Source organism: Astyanax mexicanus, chromosome 25 (genome assembly GCF_023375975.1).
Source record: "Astyanax mexicanus isolate ESR-SI-001 chromosome 25, AstMex3_surface, whole genome shotgun sequence".
Classification (NCBI taxonomy): domain Eukaryota; kingdom Metazoa; phylum Chordata; class Actinopteri; order Characiformes; family Acestrorhamphidae; genus Astyanax; species Astyanax mexicanus.
The window spans coordinates 5,942,838-5,956,515 of NC_064432.1; the positions used below are offsets into that span (position 1 = coordinate 5,942,838).

Here is a 13,678-nt window from a genome sequence, read left to right on the forward strand (position 1 = left end):
ATGCCTCTATTTATTACATTAATATTAGATTGGGGAGTGAAAAAATATAATAAATGGCACTAATGTTTTTTTTCTATTATCATTCCTGCAGAGCCACAAATATTAGGTTTAAAAACCGTGACTGATTGTAAAGCTCCATAATTACGTTTAAGGGAACTGTTGAGTACATTATCCGAATCATTTTTGTACCAAATACTATCCAACAAATCTAAACAGAAACAGTAATAGACCAATTTTGCGAATCATATATCCAACAACATAAAAAACAAAAAAATAAATAAAAACAAAATAAAAAATTGTGGGATTTAAACTAAATTTAAAAGCTTCAATGGATTTATGACTTCTTATTTTTTATTCGTTTTATTTTTTAATTATTTAAATTTACGATATGTATATAACTATATAGACCCAAATAAACAAATGCTTGGAATGAAGGTATTTTGGGGCAATTTCAATTTGTGCGTATCTTATTTACCTAAGATTATAACCAAATGTATTATAAATCTCTCCTTGTGGTCAAATAGGGGTTATCAAAAATATACAATATACAGATGTCTCAAGTCTCATGAAAGTCGGAAAAAATAAGAGATGGACAAAATAATGAAAAAGGTTCAGTTCTTTCAAACCTTAAATAATAATGCAAAGAAAATAATCATCATCTTCATAACGATTTAAGAGTTCAGAAATCAATATTTGGTGGAATAACCCTGGTTTTTAATCACCAGTTTTTATGCTTCTTGGAATGTTCTCCTCCACCAGTCTTACACACTGCTTTTGGATAGTTTTAGGCCACTCCTGGTGCAAAAATTCAAGCAGTTCAGCTTGGTTTGATGGCTTGTGATCATCCATCTTCCTCTTGATTATATTCCAGAGGATTTCAATTTGGTAAAATCAAAGATATTTTCATATTTTTTAAGCGGTCTCTTATTTTTTGCAGAGCAATAGCCAAATTATAAAGTTCTGTTATCCTTTGGTGTGTGCGTGAGTTCTTTTTTTTTAGACAGGGGAGGGGGTGATTTAAGTCCAGGTCGAGGATAACCTCTCTGAAATTAATTTTTGTAAATTGGGTCACTTCTATATTGTAATGTATTGTAATGTGATTTGATGTAAATATCCTCGCTTAGAGCGAACCCAGAGCTTGTACTCGACTTTTATTTTGAAATAAGTTTATTTAAGGAATGGAGCTGGGCGGAAGTGATCTGATCTGTCGCTAAGTGGTTGTGGTAGGGAGCGCCGCTCCGTTGTTGTGGTGTTGAGCTGGGTTGAGCTCGTGTCTCTAGACACGGGTGTATTTCGTTTCTCGGAGGGTTTATTTTGTTAAATAGCGCCTGCGGGGCGTTTAGAGGCGCAGACTTTAATCCGGCGCGATGGTGGCGGCGCTGAGCAGCGGGTGAGCGGCGGACAGGAGGCGGTGGGTGAGCGGAGGAGCGGCGACGGAGCGGCGACGGAGCGGCGGCTCGGCTCCAGCGGATCTCTCGGAGAGACGCAGCGCGCGGTAAAGATGTCCGGGAAGCACTTTAACGTGCACGAGGTCGGGTGCTGCATTAAATACTTCATCTTCGGGTTCAACATCATCTTCTGGGTGAGAGAGCGGCGCGCGGTGTTACTGTCTCCCCCCCCCCCGCGCGCACTGTCAGTCTGTCAGCCCGGTCCCTCAGCTCCAGAGCTCGCAGAGCTCCCGGGTTCATCGGGTCCAGGGCTTCAGTCAGAATGAGGATCTGGATCTGGTTTTAGCTTAAAATCACACAAATACTTACAAAATTCACAAACCAGACAATCTCTAACTCTGTCTTTACTGAAACAAACTCAGATATGTTAAAATGCCATGTTTAAAATGCAGTTTTAAATCTTTGCCCCCTACAGATTTTTTTTACATACCAATTTTTTTTTTTCAGATTATCAAACAAACTTTAATATCAGACAAAAAAATGAGCAAATATAAAATTGGCTGACTTAAAACATTTCTACAAAGTTAATATGTCCTTTGCACAGTGTAAATATTAATACAATTATTAACATTTTTTTCAGTGTAATAATAGCAGTAATAACTGTTATTTGTATTGGTGACTAATTATAATAACAACATGATTTATTTTTTATTAGCTTAGATTAGCGCTATTTTGCAACGTTATTATTATTATCATTATTATTATGATAATATTCTTTATAATTTATCATATATGCATGTTACTGTACATATTTGAAGTATATAAATATATATATTTATATACTTCAAATATGTAGTATATGTAGTTAACTATTTTATATATATATATATATATATATATATATATATATATATATATATATATATATATATAAAATAAATCATTTGCAATGTGTTTGTTCACTCATTATAACTGATGCTGAATCTCTCCTCAGCTGCTGGGGGTGGCGTTCTTGTCCGTGGCTTTATGGGCATGGAGCGAAAAGGTACACACACACACACAGACACACACACACACATAGACACACAGTATTACACACAGAGTGATCTATTTTAAGCGTTTATTTATTTTATTGTTGATGATTATGGCTTACAGTCAATGAAAACCCAAAAATCCAATAACAATAAGACCAATTGTTATTTTTGGCAGTGTGCCAAGTCCTGCTGGAAAATGAAAACCACATCTCCTTAAAAGTTGTCTGCAGAGGGCAGTTCATATGAGTGAGGAGAGGGTTAATTGGCTTTCAATATTGGGCAGAAAATGAGACAAAATGACTCTCTCACCTCACTCGTTCTCTCTCTCGCTCTCTTTTTCTCTCTTTCTCTCAGGGAGTTCTCTCGAACATCTCCTCCATCACTGATCTGGGAGGGTTCGACCCTGTCTGGCTGTTTCTGGTGGTTGGAGGGGTGATGTTTGTGTTGGGGTTCGCCGGCTGCATCGGAGCGCTGCGGGAAAACTCCTTCCTGCTCAAGTTTGTGAGTCTGTTTCCTGTGTTTTTGTGTACAGTGGACAATACAAATGTAGAATTTCAGGACATTTGCCAGAGAACAAATAGGCAGACCCCTGGACATAATAAACAATCAATTTTAGGACTGTTGGAGAATATTTTACTTATCTTTTTTATCCTGGTTTAGGGGTGAACAATGCAATATTATCACGGTATATTTTCCACGATAACGAAGATTTCACAATACTGTGATTCTCAGTATATTTAAAGACAATTCTCTATGATATTTCACAACATCTTTTGGTGTCGGTTTCATAAAATTTAGCAACCAATATTCCTTACTGCAGGTTTAGACTATTCGTTTGATCTTAGCGCCACCACATGGAGTAATATGTAGTTTGACTTTACTAAGTCAAACTAGCGGACTAGTCTTAGGAAGTTTAAAGGGCCTATGTTTCAATACAAATATCGGTATTTGATGCCACATATTGATCATATCAATAATGAACCTGCATATCGCAATACCATTGTATTCGTTAGAGAGGATTTTGGAGGAGTCTGTCCAATTTAAATATTATTTCGGATCACCTATTAATCTGGACAGACTACTCCAAAATCCTTCTTCGAATGTTGAAACTGGGGGAAACGCCAAAGTGAACAAAACTGTAATTTTTATAAAAAAAAAAAAAAAAGACTTTTCGTTTGAAGTCAAACGAGTGCTGGATGTTAATCTATACAGATTTCTTTCCTTAAAGCTGTTTATTTGGGTGAGTAAAGCGTTTCCGTTTATTAACAGTAAGTTTAGACTTTCAAAATTAGTATAAGGGAGAGTTTTCAGTGAAGCTTCTCCAGCACTAAGGCTGGGTGCAGCGGCACTAGCGTTAGCCGCTAACCGCAGTGCTAGCAGGTTTTAAATACTGCCGGTTCGTCCCACATAGCTTGTTTTAACATGGCAAACACGCAGACTACACTCCAATATACTCGCCTCTGAACTGCGAAAGAGCTAGCACTGCGGTTTAGCGGCTAATGCTAAAGCTGCTGCACTCAGCCTTAGTGCTGGAGAAACTTTATACTCTGAGAAACTATGTGCTCTGTGCTTATAACGCTGCACTTCAGCAGAGGTGCTTTACTGCTCCTTAATACCTAAATAGTAAAATGTATACATAAGGTGCACCGGATTATAAGGCACACTGTCCATTAGATTTTTTGGGAAAATAAAAGGAATTTAAGTGAGCCTTATAGTGCGAAAAATATGGCAAACCTAAGCAAAAGTTTTTCATAGGGTTTACTGGCTTTTCATGACTGTTATTCAGATTCTTTCCTTCATTTTCTTAACATTTTTTTCTTCGCCTCCTCCAGTTTTCCGTATTCCTGGGGATAATATTTTTCCTGGAGCTGACCACTGGAGTTCTGGCCTTCGTCTTTAAAGACTGGATCAAGGACCAGCTCAAGTTCTTCATCAACAACAACATCAGAGCCTACAGAGATGACATCGACCTGCAGAACCTCATAGATTTTACACAGGAATACGTAAGAATATGCTTATTCATGGGGCATATTTTTGTTATTAGGGATGCACAGAACATTCACCAATCAAATTTGTTCGGCCAAAAATGGCAAAATAAATGTACCAAATAGTTTTTACTATACAAATTATGTTTAGTGGAGAAATCAGAAGGAAATACATTTAGTTTTGTTATTTATGCAATGCTAAAAAAAGTGGTAAAATTAATGAAGAGCTGCTAAAAGAAAAAAAATATTACTAATTATAATGGGATTACATGGGATTACATTGCACTGCTATTACATATAAATACTGTCAATCATCCCAATCGATGATACAAAACCTCATATCTCCAAAGCAGCAAGTTGATAGGAGAAGGAACTCTTATGTCTTTGTAATTCTTAAGAGAAAGTCAATATATATATTTTTTTTTCTTCTCAAATTTACGACATACATGCTGTATTCTTACATGAGGCTAAGCGCTGCCACTATGATTGGGAGATTGTTGTTCGAATCCTGGTCATGCGGCTTGCCATCAGCTGCCGGAGCCCTGAGAGAACACAATTGGCCTCGCTCTCTCTCTCTCTCTGGGTGGGTACAGTAGATGTACAGGGTGATGTCGATCAGCACAAGGCTGCATCTGTGAGCTGATGTATCGGAACCGAGTCGCTGCGCTTTCCTCAGAGTGTTAGAGCTGTGATGCTACTCAGCAATGGTGTGTCTGATTTTACATGTATCCTCCTTGTGTTGTGGCATCACTAGTGATGGGGGATATGCAGCTGACTAGCAGCGGAATGGGTGGGACAGTTGGTCTAGCTAAATTGAGGAGAAAAAATGGGAGAAAATTAGAAATAAATCGTAAAACATCTCTTGCATGCACAGTGGGAGTGCTGTGGAGCATTTGGGCCAGAGGACTGGAATCTGAACATCTACTTTAACTGCACCGATACCAACCTGAGCCGGGAGAAATGTGGAGTACCGTTTTCCTGCTGTACAAAGGACCCTGCTGTGAGTACTTAGACACTCTGACTCACACACTCTCTCTCTGTCTCTCTCTCTCTCTTTCTCTCTCTCTCTCACTCACTCTCACACACACACACACACACACACACACACACACAGAACCCATGATTACGTCACCAGCTCAGAATGTCGCTCCTTCTTCCAGAAGCCATGAGAACATAAACAGGGAGTTTTCAGGATTTCCCAGCCTAGTGCAGCAACTTCCCACAACTTCCTCACTGTAACAAACTCAACTCAAACACTTATATAAACTTAAATAAATACATAACCAGTGCAAACAAATGCTGCTACTTCCCTCGTTGGCTTGTGTTTCATCCGGTATTCGCAAATTACATTATGAATTGAACCTCATCACAACATATTTCTTTACTCCAAATGAAAACATATTTAAAAACGATTTATTTAATCCAATGTAATATTATATATATTTAATCATTTTGTTACTCGTAGCTGCATTGCGCTTATACAGCTGTGTGACACGCCTGCATGGAAAGGGAGTTTGCAATCCGCCCTGTAGTCTGTGAGAATTGCCAGTACACAGGAAAAACATCTTTCTCTGGTTTATCAAAATATTTTTCCAAATATTAACCCTCGGCAGCCATGAGTTATACTGCAAATTAGAGGAGGACAATCATACATATTATTTATTATATATTATTAGGTATATCAAGGATATCATCACTGCTTAAAGAACACTGACCCTACTGCACATTTTATTACAGTGTAAAAAAATCCTGTAAAATTTAATGATGTGCTGCCAAAACGCAAAAATAAAAAGAAATCACTGTACAGTGCATTAAGGAATATTTGTTGGTTTTCACATCTGTCACACCTTTGTTTCTCTGGTGCAAATCAGTTAATTAGTTTGTTAAATTGAAGCATTTTCCCCCTCGTTTTGGTTTGTTTTCACACAGGCACAAACCTGAAGGCCCCAAAATGCATACCAACAAACCATTTGAGCAGATCTGAGACAAGAAAGTAAATAGAGCAAGACAGTCCTGTGTTCCATACCCACGCGTGTAGTTATATAGTGTAAAGCTGCTTTGATTTACATCAAACACAAAACATTTGTCGATGTCCACACATTATATAAATATTGTGTACCTTAAAAATGTCTTTATTTAAATATTTAAATAATATTTTATACCATATCGCCTAGCTTTACTGCAAATGTGCTGTGCTGTTAAATAAAAAAAAATTTAAAAAATCACATTGATTTTTCAGATTAACGTGTCTTCTCTCTCTCTCTCTCTCTTTCTTTCTCTCTCTCGCTTTCACTTTTTGCAGGAGGATGTGATCAATACTCAGTGTGGTTACGACATTCGAGCTAAAGCTGTGAGTGCACACTTCATAGTCCTGCTTTTGTTAAGTTAGCTTGACAAGCTCACTTAAATACAATCTCATAGATCATTATTATTAGCTAATTAGCACAGATATATGTAATAATCTAACTCTGACAACTACAGTGTATTCGTTTTCTGCTTGTGCTGGTACTGGTACACAATATAATAGATTATTTTATGCGGTATGAAACTCTTATATTTATACTAAATAAGATGTTATTGTATTTATTCTATTTATTTTGTTGCAGTAGTAAAACTCAGATTCATATCGCCAAGAATATCATATCAACAAATGCCGCCATGCTTTGTCTACACCCCTGCATATGCGTAGCCAGTAAACGAAGCGGTTAAATATGTAACTAACAAATAAGAAACACTGAAAACAGACGTTTATATATATTTTTGTTTTTACTGATTATAAGGGCAGCAAATAACGACTATTTTAGTAGTCGACTAATCGGCCACTAATTTTTTCAGTTAGTCAATTAGTCATGATTATTTTTTTGCCTTGCCTTCTATTTGCACTTTCTAGTGGTGAGGCTCCTGATTCAATGCATTTTTTACTGCACATTCACTGTTAAACGTTTAGGTCCCAAGACCATTTGGTGCAGTACATTTTATTTAATTTTATACCTGCACTCCCGGTGCAAAAATTTTGAACAGTTCAGCCTCCTCTTGACTATATTCCAGAGATATTCAAAGAACAAATCAAAGAAACTCATCACAGTCTTTTATTTTCTTCCAGAGCTGTATATTATATAGTTACTATAACAATTTTAATATATTGTACAGCATACAGTATTCCCCTAACACTTAGATAGATACTCTATCTAGCGTTAGTAATGTTAATGAAGGAGTTAATCCTGTTTAAACCACCTTATCAAGCGTTCTGCAGTAGTTTAACCACCACAGGTAATATAGAAGTCAGTGTTTAAACTGTCCAGCGAGCAGAACTGTCATTATTTCACCAGATCCAGACTAGAGTATTGCGGAGTCGGCTGTAATTTATCTTCGCTCACTAAATCACCGCTCTGTCTGGCGCTGCGTCTCACGCTGCAAGTCCCGCCCACACTGAAACCTCACTAGCCACATAAGCATAAGGTTAGGCCAATCAGGATGCTTTATTTCTCAATGTGTGTGCGCACGCGCATCTTCCTCGCTCGCCCCTTTTTTTCGCACGCTCTTGACTTTGTCGATTACGTCGACTAATCGTTGCAGTTCTACTGATTATATAAAACTCTTATATTTCTACTAAATAAAACGTTATTTAATGTATTATATTTATTTTGTTGCAGTAGTAAAATGAATGAAATGAAATGAATCAAAAAAATACTGTCATATAGCCAAGAATATTATTATCGGAAAAATACCCTATAATATCACGGTATAATTTTAGGGCCATATCCCCCACCTCTAGTTTCAGAGAATTACCTAAAGTAATTTGACTGATCATATTTGTATCAGTTTTAATACATTTTGAGACTGTTTATACTTTACACGTTTTTATATGGATTGTCCTTATCTAGATTCAATCCTGATAATCAAGATGGATGAAAAACAAGACTTAAATCTTAATTTTTTTAAGCGCTGCCCCAGTTCTAACTAGCTGATATTATTGAAATCATATATGTTATCGTAATTATGTTTTTTACACACGTCTCTATTTTATAAGCCAGATGGCACATTATGAATTTATTGTGTGTGTGTGTGTGTGTGTGTGTGTGTGTTAATATTGTAGGACTCTGAGCAGAAGACATTCATCTACACTAAAGGCTGCGTTCCGCAGTTCGAGAAATGGCTACAGGAGAACCTTACAGTGGTGGCCGGGATTTTCATAGGAATTGCACTGCTACAGGTGTGTGTGTGTGTGTGTGTGTGTGTGTGTGTGTGTGTGTGTCTGTGTGTGTACATAATGTGTATATTCACCATAGATATTCTGTTTTTAAACTGTGACTCCGCTAGATATTATCTGCATTTTACTAAGTAGCTCAGATGTTAAATAGGTCTGTAAAAAAAATTTAATATACACAGTTGTCCTTTCACTGCAGCTAAAAGTCATTCCTGTAAATACACGCCCACACACTGCATTCAACTGGTTCAAACCACAGTAAGCTCAACAATTTTGACTTTTGGCAATAAAAATGAACAATAAAAATGAACATACATGTGCATCTCGAAAAAAATGTTATATCATTGAAAAGTTACTTTATTTCAGTAATTCAGTTGAAAATGTGAAACTCATATATTATATAGATGTATTAAACACAGAGAGTGATCTATTTTAAGAGTTTATTTCTTTTTATTGTTGATGATTATGGCTTTCAGCCAATGAAAACCCCAAAAATCAGTGTCTCAGAAAATTACAGTGTGGGCAGTGTGCCAAGTCCTGCTGGAAAATGAAATCTGCATCTCCATTAAAGTTGTTCTCAGCAGAGGGAAGAAGCATGTAGTGCTGTAAGATTTTGTGGGAAATCAAAACTGCACTGACTTTAGACTTGATAATAAAACACAGTGGATCAACACCAGCAGATGACAGACATGACTCTCCAAACAAACCATCACTGATTGGTGGAAACTTCAAACTAGACCTCGAGCAGTTTGGACTGTGTGTCTCTCCTCCACTCTTCCTCCAGACTCTGATCCCTTGATTTACAAATGAAATGTAAAAATTACTGATGATCAGTGATGGTTTGGAGAGACGTGTCATCTGCTACAGCTATATAATATATAAGTTTCACATTTTGAACTGAAATAAAGTAACTTTTTAATGATATTGAGATTTACCTTGCTTTATGAAGGTATTCATCAAATTCAGATTCATTCAATTAACTAAATTATATTCTGAAATTCTCAATTCGTGGAAAACTGTGTACATTGATTTTTTTTCGATTAAACATTCATTTAATTTTTAATTTACATTTTAATAGGTTTTCTCTGTTTGTTTGTCTGTTTAAATGTGCAAAATAAAACACATACATAAGTATTTACATCAGATTCTGACTGGTTTCAGATTTTCGGGATTTGTTTGGCTCAGAATCTGCTAAGCGACATAGAGGCAGTGAGAGAGAGCTGGTAAGATTTCTGTTTTCTGTGCTGCATTAAGTTTTAATGCCAAGTTTGAACCATTTCAGACCTGATTTATTTCAAAGTAATGAAACAAGATTAGAATGCACTTAAGTCTTTAATTTATTTTTGGTTTAGTCTTTAATCTGTATTTAAGTCAGCAAAACTAAAATATTTATTTATTTATTAACTTTTTTGCTGAAATGTTTCTAAATACCATAGTTTTCGGCTAGCGGCTAAAGCTAATACTGCTGCAGTGTCTGAGAACTAAACTGCTGGAGAACTAAACTGAAACTCCTGTATAATGGCTTTACTAAACTGAAACTCCTTTACTCCTGACTGGTAGAATTCATACATAAGGTGCACCGGATTATAAGATGCACTGTCGAATTTTGGGAAAATTAAAGGATTTTAAGTGTGCCTTATAGTGTAAACAAATATGTCAATGTTTGATGTCATTCTCCGCACTGTATCGTGTAAATACACATTTGTCCTGTTATTCTATTTATTTATATTTTTTGGCTTGTTTGGAAGCTGAATTCCCTCTTCTTTTTTTCCCTTAACCTTATTTCTTTTCCTTTTAGTCTCTTTACCTGACAAACTGAAGCCACTTCACCCGCCGTCGACCAACACAGCCTCATCTCGGTATCCTGGCAACCAGCGAGGAGCATCACATTCATATTCATTCAGATACTTCCTCCTCTACTTTATCTTCTCCAAAAGTGTTACCATGACAACAGTGATGATCCAGAGACTCTGTCACTCGTTAAATGCGGTGCAGAGCCTGGAATAGAGAGACAAAGAGACAAGAAGTCAATTCATTGACGTCCCTGGCCCCTATGTAAACAGATGAATGACTGCATGCAGTACATCCAGTGGCCACAAGATGTCACTGCCGCTGTAGCATTTAACCACAAACCACTTTATAAAGCCGCCATTTTTTTTTTTTTTTTAGAACTTAGAGAAAAGGGACAATTCTTTCTGTTTAGAGGAAATATTACTCATCAAAAACTTACATTCGGCACAGTTTATTCTAAATATAGTGGATGAGCCACTAAAATACAAGGTGTCTGACTTTTTTTCCCTCTGTTTTAAGCTGCAGCTATGAGGCTAATGTTGCTAAAATGTTATTTAAATTGAACAAAAGTACAGGGAAAAAAATCTGGCTTTAGGAAAGCTACTACTGTTTTAGTTTTCCCCTCAAAATATGGTTTTATTTGAATTGGATTGATTTAAAAGTCACAAAAACCCAATCAGGCTGCTAAAAAATGCCCTATTATCAAATCTGAAAATGAGAAATCAGATTGGATTTGAAATACTGTTACCTGCTGTGTGAACATAGCCCCAAGAGATAATTTAAAAATCAATTTCACCTAGTTTCCCCCCATGTTAACTTAGGGCGTTTTCACACCAGCACTACTTGGTCCGGTTAAAAGCTTCGTTTGTACCCTTTGTGCGGTTCGATTGAGCAGGTGTAAAAATAGTAATTGCGCTCGGGTGCGGATCAAAACAACTCCCAATTGAACTCTTGCACGGTTCAGTTGTGGTGGGAACACTATCTGGGCTCAATCCGAACCAGCTTTCGAATATACTTTTTTTATTAAGGATAAACTGTTGATATAGCGCAGTTTAATCTGATATATTAGCCACATAACACTAATTACCACAGTGACCACAGCTTTGAACAAATGCTGTCTCCATGCTGCTCCATGCGGTTTACACGCGCGGTCTGTTTAGCCTTCACTGCATGTGTTTTAAAGTGCAGCTGCAGTTTTTTTTTTTGCATTTTGTGTTAAAGCAGCTGTAAAGTGTGCAGAAATCCGCACTGGAACACAGAATCTTTTTGCTCCCATGCCAGACAGCTCTAACCAATCAGAGGAGACAGCGTGCTTGTGTGGTTTATTAAGGCGCACTTTGGTGCGTTTAGGTTTTTGTGCCTGTGTGAAACCAAACCAAGCAGAGGCAGAAAACTCTCCAAATAATAATAAACAAACTCATCATTTGATTCGGACCATAGAAAACAACTACAGGTGTAAAAAAAAAAAAAAAAAAAAATGCCCCCTTAAAGTACACTAGCCTCATAGTCCACAGTTACAGGATTAAACTTCAGACACTATAAACATGTCTTTACTAATTGAAGACATTTGAGAGAGGTAAACAGAAGCCTTCCAACTACATAATTAGTGTTCATAAACACTAAGGCTAAGACATTTCATAGCTACGTTAGCATGCTAACTGGTTCTGATTTAAGCTTGTTCAGCTCACATTAAGCTATCTTAAGTTGACTCCATAGTTATATATATATATATATATACACGTGTCAACGGTGCTGATATTACAAGTATTACAATTTCTGAACAGGGCTTTAAATCTTCAGTCTTCAAATCCATCAGTCATCTCTCGCAGTATTCAACTAAGTAAGTCATCGAGACATCATCTTCACGATGATGTGAAATGTAAATACGAAGTCAATTGTAAGCACTGCATTAAATGTGTTTTATATGATATTATTTTATTTTATTTGTAAAGAGAAGTCCGATAAAATCAGTTGTGTAAAAAACACAGCATCGTTTCAGGTAGGGAAGGAAACGGCACTGCATGCTTACTGGAATAGCGTTCGATTTTTTACATTGTGTGTTAAATTATAGAAATACTTTTGTCATGGATTTATTTTTTTTTATTTTTTTATTGTTAGGGATGTGGCTGATCCAGGCTTATTTTATTGGTTTAGGTATCGGCTGTTTCAGGCTTGAATCCGTTCTGATTCAGAACCTTAGTCTTTATCACCCAAGCAAAACACCCTTTGTGGTTTCTTTAGGCCATTTTTTGGGGGGGCTGTAATGTCTGTAGTTTGCTGATAATGGCACTTTAAAGCAGCACTCGGTAGGATTTTCTTGATTTTGGATCTTTTTAAAGAAGTAAAATTACAGCTTGAAACTCACTGCAGCGCTGCATTGAGGTGTAATAGGAGGAATAGCGGTGCTCTCGTGTCTGTGCCGGAGCGCCTCTGAGCTCAAACCAGACTCTGTAAGTTTTCCGAGGCGGCCGCGACCAACGCTCGCGAGAACTGCGACCTGCTTTCCGACCTTTAGTTCTAACAGTTCTACAAGGACTACTGGTTCATTCTTTACAAACTAACTATTATATAAGACAAATTAGTACTTTTGGCAGGATGGGCAATGTGCCAAGTCCTGCTGGGAAATGAAATCTGCATTTTCTGATTGGTGGAAACTTCACAGTAGACTCGAGCAGCTTGGACTGTGAACTGTGTTTCTCTGCACTCTTCCTCCAGTCACTGTCCCCCTGATTTACAAATGAAATGCTACATTTACTGACAATCAGTGATGGTTTGGAGATGTGGATTTCATTTTCCAGCAGGACTTTGGCAAAAGTATAAATTTCTTTTTTTTATAATATTCAGTTTCCCATTTTGAACTGAATTACTGAAATAAAGTAACTTGTCAATGATATTCAACTTTTTGGAATATTTAACGGAAAGGAAGATTTTTTTTACTAAGAAATCAAACAAAGTAAATCAAGTTTCCGTTTTAAATTTAGTTTTTTGAGCACTTTTTTTTTTAAATCTTCTAGTTAATAACAGGTGGATATTTGCTCTGGGCACTATTATCAGACATTATTCCCTTTCTACAGTAATAAGGAAGGAATGTTCTCAGAATGTAACAGAACAGTGTATACATCAGAGTATATAAAGAAAATGTAAAAGTGTTGCGTTAAAGAAACACTTTAGTATTTTTTCCAGCTCCTTACATAAACCATGTGAATTATTTATAATTATTTATACACAATTCAGCAGCTTTAAAATGCTCTAGTCAGATCGAATGGGCGAGGA

At 36.7% G+C, this 13,678-nt stretch overlaps 1 protein-coding gene across 1 annotated transcript; it reads left to right on the forward strand.

Moving 5' to 3' along the window:
• Positions 1-1,188: 1,188 nt before the first annotated feature.
• tspan5b (tetraspanin 5b) lies at positions 1,189-11,579 on the forward strand. Its single transcript, XM_022681696.2, has 9 exons — positions 1,189-1,582; positions 2,383-2,433; positions 2,777-2,923; positions 4,255-4,425; positions 5,282-5,407; positions 6,710-6,757; positions 8,504-8,620; positions 9,776-9,837; positions 10,413-11,579. The coding sequence occupies exons 1-9, from the start codon at positions 1,502-1,504 to the stop codon at positions 10,423-10,425; spliced, it is 816 nt and encodes a 271-aa protein (XP_022537417.1). The 5' UTR covers positions 1,189-1,501; the 3' UTR covers positions 10,426-11,579.
• Positions 11,580-13,678: the final 2,099 nt, after the last annotated feature.